Source organism: Chlamydotis macqueenii, chromosome 18, assembly GCF_036417535.1.
Source record: "Chlamydotis macqueenii isolate bChlMac1 chromosome 18, bChlMac1.mat, whole genome shotgun sequence".
Taxonomy (NCBI): domain Eukaryota; kingdom Metazoa; phylum Chordata; class Aves; order Otidiformes; family Otididae; genus Chlamydotis; species Chlamydotis macqueenii.
The window spans coordinates 4335197-4350580 of NC_141573.1; the positions used below are offsets into that span (position 1 = coordinate 4335197).

General features: G+C 41.6%; 2 protein-coding genes across 9 annotated transcripts in view; one reads left to right on the forward strand and one right to left on the reverse strand.

The window, feature by feature from the left end:
• Positions 1-7998, forward strand: LOC104485113 (sterile alpha motif domain-containing protein 9-like). 2 transcript variants are annotated; one of them, XM_086762020.1, is made up of 4 exons: positions 1-886; positions 1540-1708; positions 2481-2525; positions 3074-7998. In XM_086762020.1, the coding sequence occupies exons 3-4, from the start codon at positions 2522-2524 to the stop codon at positions 7756-7758; spliced, it is 4689 nt and encodes a 1562-aa protein (XP_086618146.1). In that variant the 5' UTR covers positions 1-886; positions 1540-1708; positions 2481-2521; the 3' UTR covers positions 7759-7998. The 2 variants fall into 2 exon arrangements, with proteins under 2 accessions (XP_086618146.1, XP_086618147.1); XM_086762021.1 differs by lacking the exons at positions 1-886; positions 1540-1708 and having other exon boundaries at positions 2017-2525.
• Positions 7512-15384, reverse strand: part of ZNF207 (zinc finger protein 207) — a 26190-nt gene continuing 18317 nt past the window's right edge. For 2 of the 7 annotated variants that reach the window (XR_015260520.1, XR_015260516.1), the window contains exon 14: positions 13125-13718. The gene's annotated coding sequence lies outside the window, so the exon portion shown is untranslated. Of the gene's footprint in view, positions 7649-8844; positions 8921-11163; positions 11441-13124; positions 13722-15384 lie in introns of those variants that run through there. The other 5 variants (XR_015260519.1, XR_015260518.1, XR_015260515.1 and 2 more) reach the window with 4 other exon arrangements.

A 15384-nucleotide genomic window follows, 5' to 3' on the forward strand; every position in this document is an offset into this window, starting at 1 on the left:
AAGGCTCAGGAGCCTCATGCTGTTGTTCCAACATCTACCTACCTACATCTTGGTGTCTGAGGCAGGTGAATGGGTAAGATAAAATGGCTGGAATGATTGCAGGCTGCAAAAATGTTATTGCTGTGCAGGACTGAGACAGATACCGATAAGTTATAATTTTTGTGTGAAACGAAGCTCCTGAATGACCACGTGGTTTACAGGAAAAAAAGCCAGCCTCTAAGACAGATTGTCTGCTAGAGCCTGGAAGGCTGGGGGTGTGCCTCACATGGCAAATACCAGCACAGCCCTGCCCCGTGCCCCAGCACTAGTGAGGGCTGATGATCTTGCCACCCTCTCTTCACTATTTACTTTGTTGAGCTGGCCTGGAGTGAGTAGGTACATAATACAGAGAGCAGTAAATGGGGTGGGGCTTTTTTAAGTTGCCTAGTTAAAAAAAAAAACACCCACAAACAAATAAACAAACCATCCAAACACCGGCCCTGGCCAAGCCCCTTGACACATACCGTGTTGTGACGGGCACGGCCCACAGCCTCGGTGTGCAGCTACACAAGGGGTTCTCCCCAGGCCGTGCAGGAAGGAGAGCATGTCAGCAGGACTGCAAAGGCAGCACCACCCAGCAACAGCACTGACGAGAAGGGGGTGGAGACTTGGATAATCCAGAATATTTGCATAAAGCAGTTTCACTTTCCATTGCTAGCTATCAGTAGGACCACTTAAAAGGGACCAGAGGGCTCAGACTCCCGTCCCTGCTGCTGAGCCAGCGGCTGGCAGAGCCTGACACCGCAGCAGGCTGGAACACCTTCCCTCCCTCACCTCCTTTGGGAACACTTTCCTTGTAGGCAGGATCTGGCAGGACAGCACTGCAGGCACCCACAAGATCTGCAAGGTAAGCCTTCCCTGGCCGTGTGGGTCCAGCGTGGGGAGGTGGGAGGGGGAAAGGTAGGAACTGGGAGTTTGTTCTCCACCTAGCAGGTTACTTCACTGCAGCAGGCCTAGGAAAAGTGAGGATCTCTCTGCACTGCCACCCAGCTCTGCCCCGTCCCACGGGGAACAGACTGCTCAGCAGTTAAGGGGACAGACTGAGTAGCTCAGAGGGAGTAGATCTTCTGCCCCCACCGCTGCTGTCCCTTCCCTGCCTACCCATGCAGCCGATAGTGCCCAGGCCCCATTGGAGTAGATGGAGGCTGCAGGGACGACAAAACAGCTGCCACTCTCTGCTCCCCAGCCCGGCGCCCCCCCCCCCCCCCCCCCCCCCCCCCCCCCCCCCCCGGGCTCCCTCCAGCACAGGGCTGTGCAGGGAGCTGGGGCTCCACCCAGGTTTCTATTCCCCATTAAGTTTCGTTTCCTCCCGAAATGCTGTGTGACATCACAGCAAGCACAGGGCAGTGGCTCACCACTCTACATGCACAGCCCTGGGAGGGGGGGTGGTGGCCAAAGGCACCGTAAGGCTAGATTTCAGGGACATAACTCACCTCAAGCCGCAGTCCTAGGGAGCGAGTGCTCCTTGCCTTCCCTCAGTAACAGCCTCTGTACTTTCAGGCGTTGCAGGGAACCTGCATAGAGCCCCACAACTGCTTTGTGTGCTCCTTTTACACTTGAATTCAAAATCTGCGCCTGTTGCTGTTGTACCACCATGAGCTGCAGGGATGGAGCTAGCCGGGCTACAGGTACCTGCTGAACCAGCACGGAGTTGAGCTTCCACACTACAGTAAGAGAAACATCACCACCACCCCGCCCCTTTCACTGTGACCCTTGTTGACAAGTGCACAGCTCATGGATGGTTACTGCTGACTGTGGGAACCTATCGTACATTTCTGGTGTTAAGCCGAGCAGGATTATTTAGTGTTTCCTCCTGCAGTACAGAACCAGCTATCCCTGCTGCAGTCCCTCTCTGTACCCCTGTAAATGGAGCCAGAGCAAGGCAGAGGGTGTCATGGATCAGGCCAGGCCACCTCACTGAAAAAATAGTCTTCTGTTGGGTTGGGCAGCAAGTTGAACTGCTACATGGAAAATTCAGTGAGCACCAGAACAGATGGGGGGGGGAAGAGGGGGAGCGAATACATGCAAAAAAGGAGAAAAAACAGGAGTGGGAGGAGCAAGAGGCAGGGAAAGTGATAGCAAGAAAGAGACATGAACAAAAAGCAAGAGATACTGTGTAACCTAGGGGATACAGAGTTGGGCCTCCTTGTTTCCAATACCTAACAGAAGTAGCTGTTAGATGGGCAAAGCTGCTGTCAGCACACGCTTCTCTAGCAAAACCCCATCTCCTTTACACACACGTCAGAAGCAAGAATAGCTGCCTTCACTCAGCAGAGGTGCACAGAAGCAGTGCAGCTGTTGACTGGGCTTTAGAGGTACAGAACTACCTTGGACCAAAAAGGTGGGAAGAGGCTTGGGAAAACAGAATAGGCAAGTCAACTTTAGCTAACAAAGGAATGTTAACTGCAAATCTGAAGACAGTTATTTTTTCCCTTCTCTAGGGTTTTGTTCATTTACAGGAGGATTTCCCTCATCAAAGACAATGGGTATGTGCTGCTTTCAGAAAATCTGCACTTTACATGTCGCAATTTGCTTTTTAGTACTTGCATTTTAAGGGTTAATCTCTAGCAGAGACCTAATCTGTACTCTTAACATCTTACGGTTTGTATTGATGCATTTAGCAGAAAACAGACAGACTCAAGTGAGTAAATGATCTACCCAGAACTCTCTAGTTTAGAGAATTCGGCCTCTATCAGTTCTGATAACCTTACCATATCATTCCCCTCAAAAACATTTTGGGTTATTTCCATGACTCCCTTTGAGGACAGTTTCCAAACCTCCCTCAGAGTTTCCCGTTTCACTGATTTATTAGTCTTGCACCATTGCTTAGGATTGCTTTTAATTAAGGGTAAGGATGCTTTTAGTCATGAGAACTAACATATTTGAGAAGTTAAGACACAGTCCCTCTCTGTGACTGGCAGAAAGCAAGCAATCGAGCATTCAGCGCGGCCAGTTTTGCAAGGATTAGAATGCCTTGTCAAGCATGCTGACACGTCTTTAGTTTGTATTACTAATATATAATTTTAACTTCTAGATTACAGAACATTACCTGTGAATAAATGGGATGAGAACCATGTCAAATGTTGGCTAGAATCCATTGGCATCAAGAAAGACTATGTAGAGAAACTACATGCGGAAGAAGTGACAGGCCCAGCACTAGTGGAACTGGATGAATCTTTCCTAAAAGGCATAGGTATGAAGGCAGGCCAAATCCACGTGTTTATCCGCAAGAGAAATGAACTTATGCACCTACAGGAAAATGCACAGCAAGCCAAGCATTCCAGAAGCAAGACATCTGACAGTACTGATGCGCAAACAGATCCAGTAAGACCCAAAAATGTCCCCACTCAAAAAACTTCAAGTGGAGACAGCTGTGGTCCAGCAGATAAAACTATCAGAGACAACACAGCTTCCACTTCCGGCAAAAGGCAAAGGAGAAGTAACAAACTCCAACTTGAAAGTGCTGATGAAGTTTTAGAGCTCAGCAATTGTCGACCATTTAGAAGTCAGAACATTGATTTCAAATATGTGAAAGACAGAGTTCTTGCTCCAGAATCAGGAGTCAATGATTTAATCACTCCTTGCCATGAATACAAATCTTTTGCCATTGCTGCAGAACTGAACAAAAATCAATTACAATCAAAATTTGCCTGTGAAGTGATACGATTTGCTTCAGCCTGCATGAACATTCGAACAAATGGCACCATACACTTTGGTATCATGGACAGCATCGATGACAGGGGTTGGAAACATGGACAGATCATTGGCATAAAGGTCAAAGAGCGAGAATACTATGTTGATGCATTAGATTATATAGAAAAATGTTTTCCCGAAAATGTACAAGAAATTGCAAGGAAATGTATTCACCCACCTGTTTTTGTTGAAGTGATTTCAAAAGACTCTCAGGAACAAAGATTTGTGGTGGAGGTTGACATTGAACCAATGTCCAGTTTAGTAAAGAACAGGCTTTTTGAAGTGTATTTGCCAAAGTACCATGAAGACAGCCGGAAGGTGATCCTGGCAAAAGATCGAGCTCTCTATCAGAGACTAGGAGCAAAATCTGAACCTGTAAAGCACAACGATCTAGCTACTTTTATTCAAGGTTTACAAGACAGGGATGCTCAAAGAGAAAAAGCAGAGCTCACCAGCGCAGAAGTAAATACAGAAATATCTCAAAATTTAGGAAGAAAGCTATCAATTCTAATAAATGATGGCAAAAGCTATATGGATGATTGCCTACAGTACATCCTTGTCACAAACAGATGTGAAAAGGATAATCTGAACTATATCAACTTTTTAATGCACTTAAACATTTTCTGCGTCTTTGACTTTGATGAAGATTCTAATGTGTCGGGACTGCATAGCAAGTACAAAGAACACCATGCAACAAGGTCTTATTTTTTACAAGATTTTTCCAATGAAAGTAAGACTGGCAACCCTCCCTCTCAGAAACATTTGTGCCTGTTTGATCAGACTAACTGGATATTCTGCAATGGGCGCAGTGACTTCCATGGGGATGAAAAACCTTGTGATGAAAATACATGGATCAGAACGAAAAAAAAATACCTTAAGAAAGCTATTACTCGTATCTGTGACGAAATCCTGCCAAAGCGGTCTTTCATTGTGCTTTTCCTATTGCTATCACCAGTGCAGAAACCACTTGTGGACACCTTTCAGGAATTCTATACAGAGATGAATGGCACGGAGTACATCATTTGCATTGCAGAGTCCAGAGACAATTACAGGAAGTGGGCTAACCTAGCTCAGGCATCCTGCAGCATTGAGTCACTAGAACAGTGCAGCATTGTGGGTATGAAACTAAGTCACGTAGATGCCACCATTCAGTCAATGCTGCCTTCTACAGCACAACCCAGGCACCTGCCAGTTTCCACTAGAGGCCTGTGTACACTTCCCTCGCTGGAAGAAGAGAAAATGTTTTCTCTAGAAATCCTTTGTGTTGACCAATGTGATGATATAAAATTAGATCTTTTGACTGAAAAACAAATACAAGAAATAGAACAAAATTTTTACCGAGGGAGAAAAATAATCTGGGAAAACTTCTGGCTTGCTGATAAAAGACGCTGTGGGGAAATCATTGAACGTGAAGCATGCAAGGATGCTAGCAAACTCCTAGATGATATCTTACGAGGAAGCAGACTCAACTATTCTGTGGCTAAACTGAAGATATTTCACCATCCTGGGAGTGGTGGAAGCACAATAGCACGACAAGTTCTATGGAAAAGAAGAAAGGACTTAAGATGTGCTGTTATCAAAGCCTCATATTCCCCTGCAACTGTCTGTGAGCATGCGCTTGCATTTAGAGATTATGAAGAAAAAGAAATCAGTCATTGTCTTCCTGTGCTCCTCCTCATTGAAGATTATGATGAAGACTACTTAGAAGAACTAAAGAATGAGTTAATGGATGCTGTAGCAACTAGGAAAATTAATTCTCCCAGACCTTACTTCATCCTAATGTGCTGCAGGCGATCCAATGACCCTGAAAGGCTTTGCAAGGCTTCTCCACTAGACACAGTCGCTGTCACTCACAAGCTGACAGACTCTGAGAAAAGCCTGTTCATAACTAAACTTGAAAAACTGAAGCAGAAAGATGTCAAGCCAGAATTCATACTTACGTTTGTCCTGATGTGTGAGGAGTTCAATGAAACGTATGTGAGAGACTTTGTAGGGCATATATTGCAAGACATAGACCGTTCTTCTCGTGACACCCGTTTGATGTGCTATGTGGCTCTGCTTAACTTTTATGTACCCAATTCATACGTTTCATTGTCACACTGCGAGGCTTTTCTGGGACTAGGGGTATATACAGAAAGGAAATCAAGAGCATATGATTTCAAAAGTCACTTAAGCGAACAAGCAAGAATGATTTTTATCGAGCTAAGGGAAAGTACCACCTATATTTCATCTGTTCGGATAATACACTGCCTGGTTGCAAAAGAAATTCTGCATCAGCTTTCAGGGAACGAACCTCAAAGTCAACTTGCAATGACCCTTCTTCAGGAAAAGATGCTCTTTGAAAACAGATTTGGACAAGAGGAATTCATAAAGTTCATCAGAGATCTGTTCATTCGACGTGATAAAAGAAGCAGGGGTGACAACACTGACACTCTCTTCTCCCCGTTCATTGAACATGTCTGTAAAGCTGAAGACTGTGAAAAAGCTATAGCTGTTTTAAAAGCTGCGTACGAACTCCTTGGAAAAGATGCTTTTTTTGCCCAGCAGCTTGCCAGACTGCATTACAATAATGAAAAATTTAAAGATGCGGAGCACTGGGCAGGGGTTGCAAAATATCATTTGCCAAATGATTCCTATATTTTAGATACAGAAGGTCAAGTCTACAGGAAATGGTTTAGTTTCACTGTGGATAAAATGACACAGGAGGACACTCCTGAAAGCATAATTCAAAAGATAGAGATTGCTCTTAAAGCTATGAAATGTTTCAGGGCTGCACAACAGGCTGCAAAAGCAGAACGTGACAGCATGAACAACGCTGGCTATTTTGGAGAAGTAGAAGTAGGATGTCGTCTTCTTAGATTTTTGTCCACAGTCGATGTATTTTGCAGGAGTCCAGAGGGGGAACATTCCGAGCTTGTGAAATACCTGATCACAGACTACATTCCTAAAGACATTGAAAAAACATGGGGACGGCTTCACTCCCGCTTAAAAGGCTTACGCCACAACCTGTACAATGCTCTGGAATGGATTTCAGAAGACCTAAGTTATTTCCAAACAGATAAAAACCATGAGAAGGAAGACGAAGATGAAAAATATGAAAAGGAAGAACAAATTTATAATCCCAGAAAATGGCTAAAAAGACAGTCTGAGGTATATGCCAAATTCTTCATCTCAACATCACTTATTGAGGACAGCCACAGTGGCCCCGAGAGTCAGCTGATGAGACGCATGAATATTTACAAGAACGGTGGAGGTAGTTTCACTAATATCCTGTCATTCTTAACAGATAAGAAAGAGAACAGGTCAGCTGAAAAGCTAGAAAAGATCCTTAGTTTCTATACAGAAAACCCACTAAGGGACAAGCTGGAGGACAACGATCTGATCAATTATATTTTGTGCCACATCACATTAGCATGCTTGGCACCAGGATCAGCCAAACTTCTTCCAGTGCAAACTCTTCGTGAGCTCACTGTAAGATTCTTTAAAGGAAAAAGATCGTTTCCAGCCAGTGCCCATTTTTTACTCACCTTGCTGTACTGGCCAGATGAGGCATTAGACAGAGAGCCTACTCCAGATAAAGATGAAATTCTAAACTCAGCCCTTCAAACCCTGAAACGTTTATATGACATCAAGATGAAAGATGTTCCTACCAGAAAGAAAAGAATCTACACACACTTTTTTCTGGGAAAGGGTTATGGCTTAGGTAAGATTGTGCACAAAACTAAAATTGATAAATTAATTTGTGGGTCCTTACATGAGAGGAGGATGAAGTGGCTACATGGATCTGTATGGAATATTGCCAAGATTCGTGATGTTCTCAAAAGAGTTTCTGGTTGGACCAAAGACAGACAGTTATTTATACGTGGTCACATGAAGGAGTTTCCCATCTTGCCACTCCATCATGATTCAGTGCCCCCTGGAAATGAAAATGTGACCTTTTATTTAGGCTTTTCATTTAATGGTCTTGTTGCTTTCAACATTGAGGTTGAAAATAATCCAACTGCCAGCAGAATACAAGGTATTTAGTAAATTAGCAGTACCTACCACGCTGTTAGAAGAGACAGCAGTGAAAGTGTCCATTGTCACATTTAAAACAAAAGGTAGACTGCACTGCCTGAACACCAGGTAGCAAGATAATCACAATTAACTACTACAATAATGATCAAATATCTAAAAAAATTTGAAACCTACTAGTCAAAGATACCTTGAAACAGAAGCTTTTGATACTTCTGGAGTAACTTAAGACAGCAATAATAGCAATATTGGGGGGGGGAACCCCACTATTTCTCTCCCCCCCCCAATATTTGGAGAACTGATCTCTGCAATAAACAAGTATAGCAGGGATCCCTTTCTTCTCAGCTCACAAATTAGGATTTTAAATTAATTTCTGAATGGTCCTGACCAGTAACAGTTTGTCCACTGTAACTCTATCATGTTCTTCCTGAATTAGCAACAAAAAGTGGACTTACAACACGTATACTACACTGGCTGTAACATACATGTACCATATAAGAAATACATCTACCCATCAACTGCAAGCCAATATCCAGTACCGAAGCACAGAGGGATAGTAAGCAATTTTAAGTCAACTTTGCAAACATCAGGATCAGTAGCAGGTCTCAAACTTTACATCACTCTTACCTTGCTTCTCTATATAAATATTACAAACCATACCAGATATATCTGTACCTGGGATTGGGTGCAGACATGTGAGCAGTTAGATATTGATGACACGAAAGACTATTGGTAAGAGTTATGATTTCATAATCCAAACAATTCTTGCCCTTGGCAAAACGTTTTTGCAGCATCAACCAAGAAATGCCCACACAGTACATGACTCAAATTTGTCTATTGTATATATCTATGCTTGAAAAATTGTCTAGCCTGATTTACTCATTTGAAAAATGCAAATAAGTTTGTTGTCGGGGTTGTGTCTGCAACCATCATGTTACATTAAGCTTCTAATAATAAAGTTGGCTGTTATTCTTGGAGTTTCACAGTTTGATACTGATATTGTCACTAAAACTTCTAGAAAATGTCATATAGCTTAAGTTTTAATCTAGTAAACAATCTTTAAGAATTACCACTTCTACACATGCTTAATTACCCTACCTGAAGATGTAGTTTTAACAGTAGCAAGGTATGATTTGCTTTTCCAGCTTCGGACAAGATCTGGGCACAGCCAAAACTGTAAAAGGAATTGCAAGGCACTATGAATTCAGAACAAATCAAGTCTCAAACAGGATTAAACCAAATATTATTCTCTTTGGTCCAAGCCTCCACCTTCTGGCCTCAGGAAGCAAAACCAAAGCTTGTGGGGGCTGTTCAGCCTGGAGAAGAGGAGGCTCCGGGGAGACCTGATAGCGGTCTGCCAGTACCTCAAGGGGGCCTACAAGAAAGATGGGGAGAGGCTGTTCAGTAGGGCCTGTTGCGATAGGACGAGGGGTAATGGTTTTAAAATAGAGGGGGGTAGATTTAGATTAGAAATTAGGAAAAAATTTTTTACGATGCGGGTTATAGAACACTGGAACAGGTTGCCCAGAGAGGTGGTGGAGGCCCCATCTCTGGAAGCGTTCAAGGCCAGGCTGGATGAGGCTCTGAGCAACCTGATCTAGTCAGGGATGTCCCTGCTCCTTGCAGGGGGGCTGGACTAGATGACCTTTGAAGGTCCCTTCCAACCCTAACCATTCTATGATTCTATGACTGCCGCCCACGCTAAACTTGTCTCCATTCCTTGCCCTCAACCTGGGAGACACAAGAGCAAAGTAGACTCTTGCAGGGCTGCACTTCTGGCTTGGGCAATCCAGGCTGGCAGATCTCACCAGGGTTAAGTGAACACTTAATGGTCAAGCTTAACCTTAAGGGGTTAAGCACATCAAAGGCAGCTGTCCCCAAGATGAGCTAGGAAGGTGCACTGGAGGACCAAACCACAACACAGCATCTGAACTGATAGGAGCAAGAGAGCTAGGGTACTAGAAAAAAAACCCCTCTGTCCCTCACCCCTGAGGCAGGGGGTGACAGGGGGTGCATATGTTAATTGGGCAAAGGCAGCTTTCTTAAGTCTAGCATGGAGCACAAGGATGGCTTTAAGCCAGGGCAGAAATAGCATATGCAAACTTAGGAGCTAAAATCATTAACTGCTTACAGTTTATACAACCTGCTCAAATGCTGTGGCAATTTTTCAAAAAGAAACAGTTACCAGGATAAAAAATTAAAGCCAGAAGACTTGGCCAAGAGGGTCCATCTGGTATCTCGTTCCTGCCTGCCTGCCCACAGACACCTGACTTGATACTGTAGACAGCAGCCCTGCAGCCCACACCACTGCAGACTCTTTCCTTTGAGGCCTAAGTAGGGGTCTTGCTTTTCAAGATACCCATTTCTACTTCTCAGGAACTAAAGGCTTAGATCCAGACTCCTTACCTCATCAGGGTATTATAAACACAATCCTCCCCCTGCACCCCACAGGAAAAACAAGATTTAGAGAAAAAGCATAAGCTACTGGAACTCAGGGTTTGCACTATAAAACAAGCTGCTGAGGCTCACAGGGCAGAAAGTACAGATGGATCCTTCTTACTCTTCACAATTAATCAAACTTGGGAGTGCTTCAATCAGTCAGGTAACACATGACCCCCCCCCCCGCTCCTTGCACTAGCCAGCTTTTAGGACAAAGGAGTTCCTCTGTTTTTCAAACACCCCCTCAAGTCTCCCTGGAGCAAAAGGGTTAGAGCACGAACTCCAGCAAAGAGCTCATGCAAAGTAGTAGTCTTCCCTGAAGTGTCCTCTACTTAGTGTTAAGCTCCTCCTTATTATACAGATCAAATTCAAAATGCTCTGAATTGTTCCAGATAGTGTAGCAATAAAATCATGGATTTGTCTTCCTTTTACCACCTTTTAGAAATTAATCTACAAGTGGCAGCCAAATGAGACCAACCAGCCTAGTAGAGTAATCCATTCTTGTCTTCTAGACAGGACTTGGAAGGACACATATCTTCAAATCTACCACATCTCTCCAGCATTTTGCTCTGAAAGGGTTTAGAACAGACCACTTAACAGCATGCCCTCTCTCCAGGTTTTACTAAAATGCTATTAAATACTTTCCTCCACATTTCCCCTGACTCTTCCAACTTAAATATTGTCTTTTTTTTTTTTTGTATAGTCAGTTCAGCAGAAGGACAGCGGATCAGCAGCAAAAGAAACTTACAGGTTAAGGAGTGAGAATTCCTTTGGTTGTCTCTAGGTATAAACACCGGTTAAAGACAGAGCTCACATGAGTAAGTTTTTGCAGTTTATACACAATCGAAGAACAGCACAAAGTTATTCAAACTGTGACATGAGCGAAGGTAGATTTTCTACTTACACACACTTTGGACCATTAATTGCAACAATCATTTAAACAGGTCCTCAAGAGGAGAAAAAAAAAACACACAGAAAGGGTGTTTCACTTCTGTTTAATCAGAGACTGTTACAAAGTAGCAGACACACATTACAGATGTCTATGTGCAGCGATCCACTCTTGAAGTATACAGTTCACAGGTTTCCCAATGGATGCAAATGTTAGCTCCGTATTTCCTTTAAATCTTCTTTTGTAAAACGAATGCTATAAAATTAAGCTAGTTACTGTTACTATTATTTGCATGCATTAAAGTGATGCACATACTTACCAGTCTCTCACTTTCTTGAATTAAATTCAACCTCAGTTTTTTGCCACCTGTTTTTTGAAAAAGATCAATGATCCCATCCCTTTCATACTATTTACACAAAGGTAGTATTAGGTTATAGAAAAAACATGAGACTAACTTCTCTGGCTGTACTGCTACTGAAAGGGGACATAATTCAACCATGTGCTTTAAGGTACTTTAGGAAGGTACTAAAAACCGTTTGGAGCCCGGGGTCGCTGCAGTTACCAGAATCTCCGAAGGGGCAAGTTAGAGTCACTAAGCAGAAGTCTAAAGGAAATAGTGTGAACTGACTCACTGTTCCATAGATACTGCATCAGAACTGGGAAGGAAGACTTCTGACCTGCATTAGACTGAACAGCTGCTGTAACAGCGTATCAGAAGTTGAGCTACAACTTAAGACTGCTCACTCAGTTATGGAAGCTCAGTTCCTAGTATTGTTTTATTTTCCTTTGAGACAGGAACAAACTTAATTCTACCAAAAAGTACTGTAATTAATTGCCACTATTAAGTTTCACAAAAAGATTACATTCTACCAGAGTTCATATTAGGATCGACTCTGGACAAATATACTTCTTGCTAAGACACTAGAGAACACCACAACCCTTAGTTATCCTCACTGACTGCCAAGCTGGTGTATAAGTAGTGCAGGTCAGCATCCAAACTCTGTAAAAACTGAGACTTCAGAAAGTAATTTAGCAGCCAAAAGCAGTCAGTTACTCATTCTGACTTATTATTCAGCATTGCACTATCAGCTAGGGTCAACCACAGAAATTAAGAGATACATACATTCTGTTAATAGGATAATGGCTTCACAGCAAGGTCTCTCTATTATTCATACACATGTGCCATTAAGATTTAGGAAATATAGACAAAGATAAGCTATAAATTTTATTATATAACTTTTTTTTTTCTTCTAGGGAGGAACACCTATGCAACATTACTCAAAAATTTGCATGTAGCTAGTTTTGCAGATAAAGCAACTTACTGTGAATGACTGAGAACTGACGTAGAGAAGACGCTAGGACTTCTAGTCCTAGCTACACTTCAAGTGTAGCTATTCTAAAACCTGGGAAGACACAACCCCCTTGAAACTTTATACGTTAGTACGATGAATTCTGCAGCGTTGTATAGGATTTCAGAATTCTAAAATAAGCAATACTGCTGGAAGGGTCAACTCATGAAACTACTCTAGACCATTCAGATGAGCTGGCAGAACTAAAGTGTCTGTTCAGCTACCACATTAGTGTATGATCTTTCCAATACCTATTGCTTCTACGTAACTATGCACCAATGACGTCAAAACCCCCTCAAATTCACTGTGTGACAACATGTCCTTAAGAAGTGAATTAAAGCACAGAGTTTTACAGCACATCCAGCTGTGAAACTATGCTATGTGCTACAGCACAAAAAGTTCTCATCTCCCATGCTGATATGTAGAGATGAGCCACACAAAGCTTAAATAAATGTACGCAGCTACTCTGGAGAAGGTTGCATCTTCTAGCCAATCACAAAAAATCTCTCCTATTTTCTTCTAAGGTGTAAAATGTTCTATAAAATTTGGAATTTTCCAGGAGTATGGAATATGGCAGAACAAAAAAGAATTGATGCAGAGCAGTAATTCAAGTAAGATAAAACAGCTGGGCAAAACTACATTTGTAGGTAGCCTCTGAAGTGCTGAAATAGGTTAACAAAAAAAACAAAAACAAAAACAAAACCCACAAACCAACAAAACCAGAGAAGAACAAGCTCCTGGCTTACAGGCCTAACAAAGTAAAAATCTGTTCGTACGAGACAGTAATTAGAAATAGCTAAAGAAAATTGAAAGATTATGTAATTGCTATGGATTCTTGCAGAGAGAAATGCCTGTTCTCCAACACAATAAATATCCGATCCTATAACTGGTTCACTGATAGAACAGCCTCTTTTATAACAGGCATGTTACTGAAGAAGTGACGTCAATTTTAGTTCTTCACACTTTTCAGTAACACCAATGGCTATTTGTTAAGGTTTCGTATTAAATTTTCCTTACTTGCAGATACTACCTACCCGCAGGTGTAGTTAAAACCATTACAGATCTTAAAAAAAAAAAAAAAAAATCCAGACGTTCACTCACTACTGAAAACAGTAGTAGATAACAGATACATTCACATTTCAGAGACCAAAATTCCCCTCCTGTATTTAAGTGGTACCACTTGAACAAATGATTTCAAATAGGAACATCAGGTACTTACAGATTAAACTAACCTGTACTGGCAGTGCTGTGGAATTTTTCTTCTCTACCAGTAAGTAGCAAATGCTGAAATTCTGCTGCTAGTTAACAGAAACACAAATTGTATTAAACCAAGGAGTTTAACCCATAATTTAGTTTTTCATTTAAAAAGCTGCCAAACTTCAATTACTGTAATTTGTTGCTTAACAAAAGTATATGAAGTAAAGGCAACTATAAAACTACTTTCAATTTGCCCTTACTTTTCTGGTATTTTTCATACATAAGCCAGAAGTTCAACAAGGTAATCCTGTTGGCTACTACAAACAAAGGAAATCACAATACTTACATCACCAGGTTCCTTCATTAAACAGTCTCATAAAGTGTTTTCTTATCTAGACTTTTACAAATGAAAGAGTAAAATATATTTTCTTCCACTAAAATTTATGGGAAAGAAGCTAAAGAGTCAGTGCAAGAAACATATATGCAAGTAACTCAATGGAAAAAAAAAAAAAAAAAAAAAAGAAAAAAGCTCTGCATTATATCTTTATTTCAAAGCATTATGTAATTTCCTAAATTGGGAGACAGTGAAACAGTTTCCTTTGGTTGTATGGCATTAACTTCTTGTAATTCAAAGCTGCTCTTAGTGAATATCATTTATACATACTGGTTATTAAGGGCAGCAGACACTGAAACTCTACGCACATCCCTTTGTGAATAGCAGCTGGAAACACGGTTAAGATTCAGACAAAACGTAAGAAATAAAATTTGACATGTCTGAAGCTTGCATAAGGCTAACAGAGAGATATGCTTTAACTGCGAAGAAGAGAAGTTTTTAAGGAAGCTTTCAAGCTCTCAAAGTTGTGTGTTTGTTTTTAGTTAAGACGACACTGGTATTAAAATTCCACTATTTTCTCAAAACTTGTAAACTTCTTTAAATCCCTGAGAAAGAAAAACCTTAAGGTAAGCTCAAGACCATATTTATGGAGCGATTAAATTAATCGTCATTAAAACAACAGTGTTGCTGACTGTTCCTACTGCAAGAAAGCCCATAAGATTAAAACAAGTCATTGTAAACTTGCTCAGAAGGTGCAAGTGTCTCACTATTCACACCCGTGATCAGGTGGGTAAGTATCGACCCCCACAGACCGTTCATACTAGGGACAGCGAATGCTGACCCATCAGGATGGTAGGAACAAAGGACTGAGGGTAACATCCTGGATCCTACAGTTCAAAACAGGATATGGGTGTCTGCAAAAGCAGCTAAAGTGCCTGGCTCCCTTAAAGGACCTTCACAAAACAAATGTAAAAGTGCATTCACTACACAACAGAATCTACAAATACTGTACTCAAAGTATATTTTCTTCTACTAGAGCCTTAATGACATTCTGCGCTTTGACAATCAAAAGACTGCATAAAGCTGATGTTTACAATGTGTAAGGAAACTCAAAGTTTTTCTTAGAACTTCAAAAAGAATGTTATGCACATTACACTTCAGAATAACTTCAATTCTATCTTGATCCCTTCAAAGGCTGCCTCAAAACTTTTCTTACTCTCAACGAGTATCTACCTACTCCAACTATTACAGGAAAATACGGCAGTCACGGATACCTGCATTTTTATAGAATCCAGTCACTACCACTATTTCACTGCTCTGACTATTTTGATTGCAAGTATATACACTTTCAAAAAAGATTCTTCTGGAGGTAGCCTATTCCTCAGAGTATTTAAAGGCTACAATCTTTAGTAGGCAAGGCACAGAACACA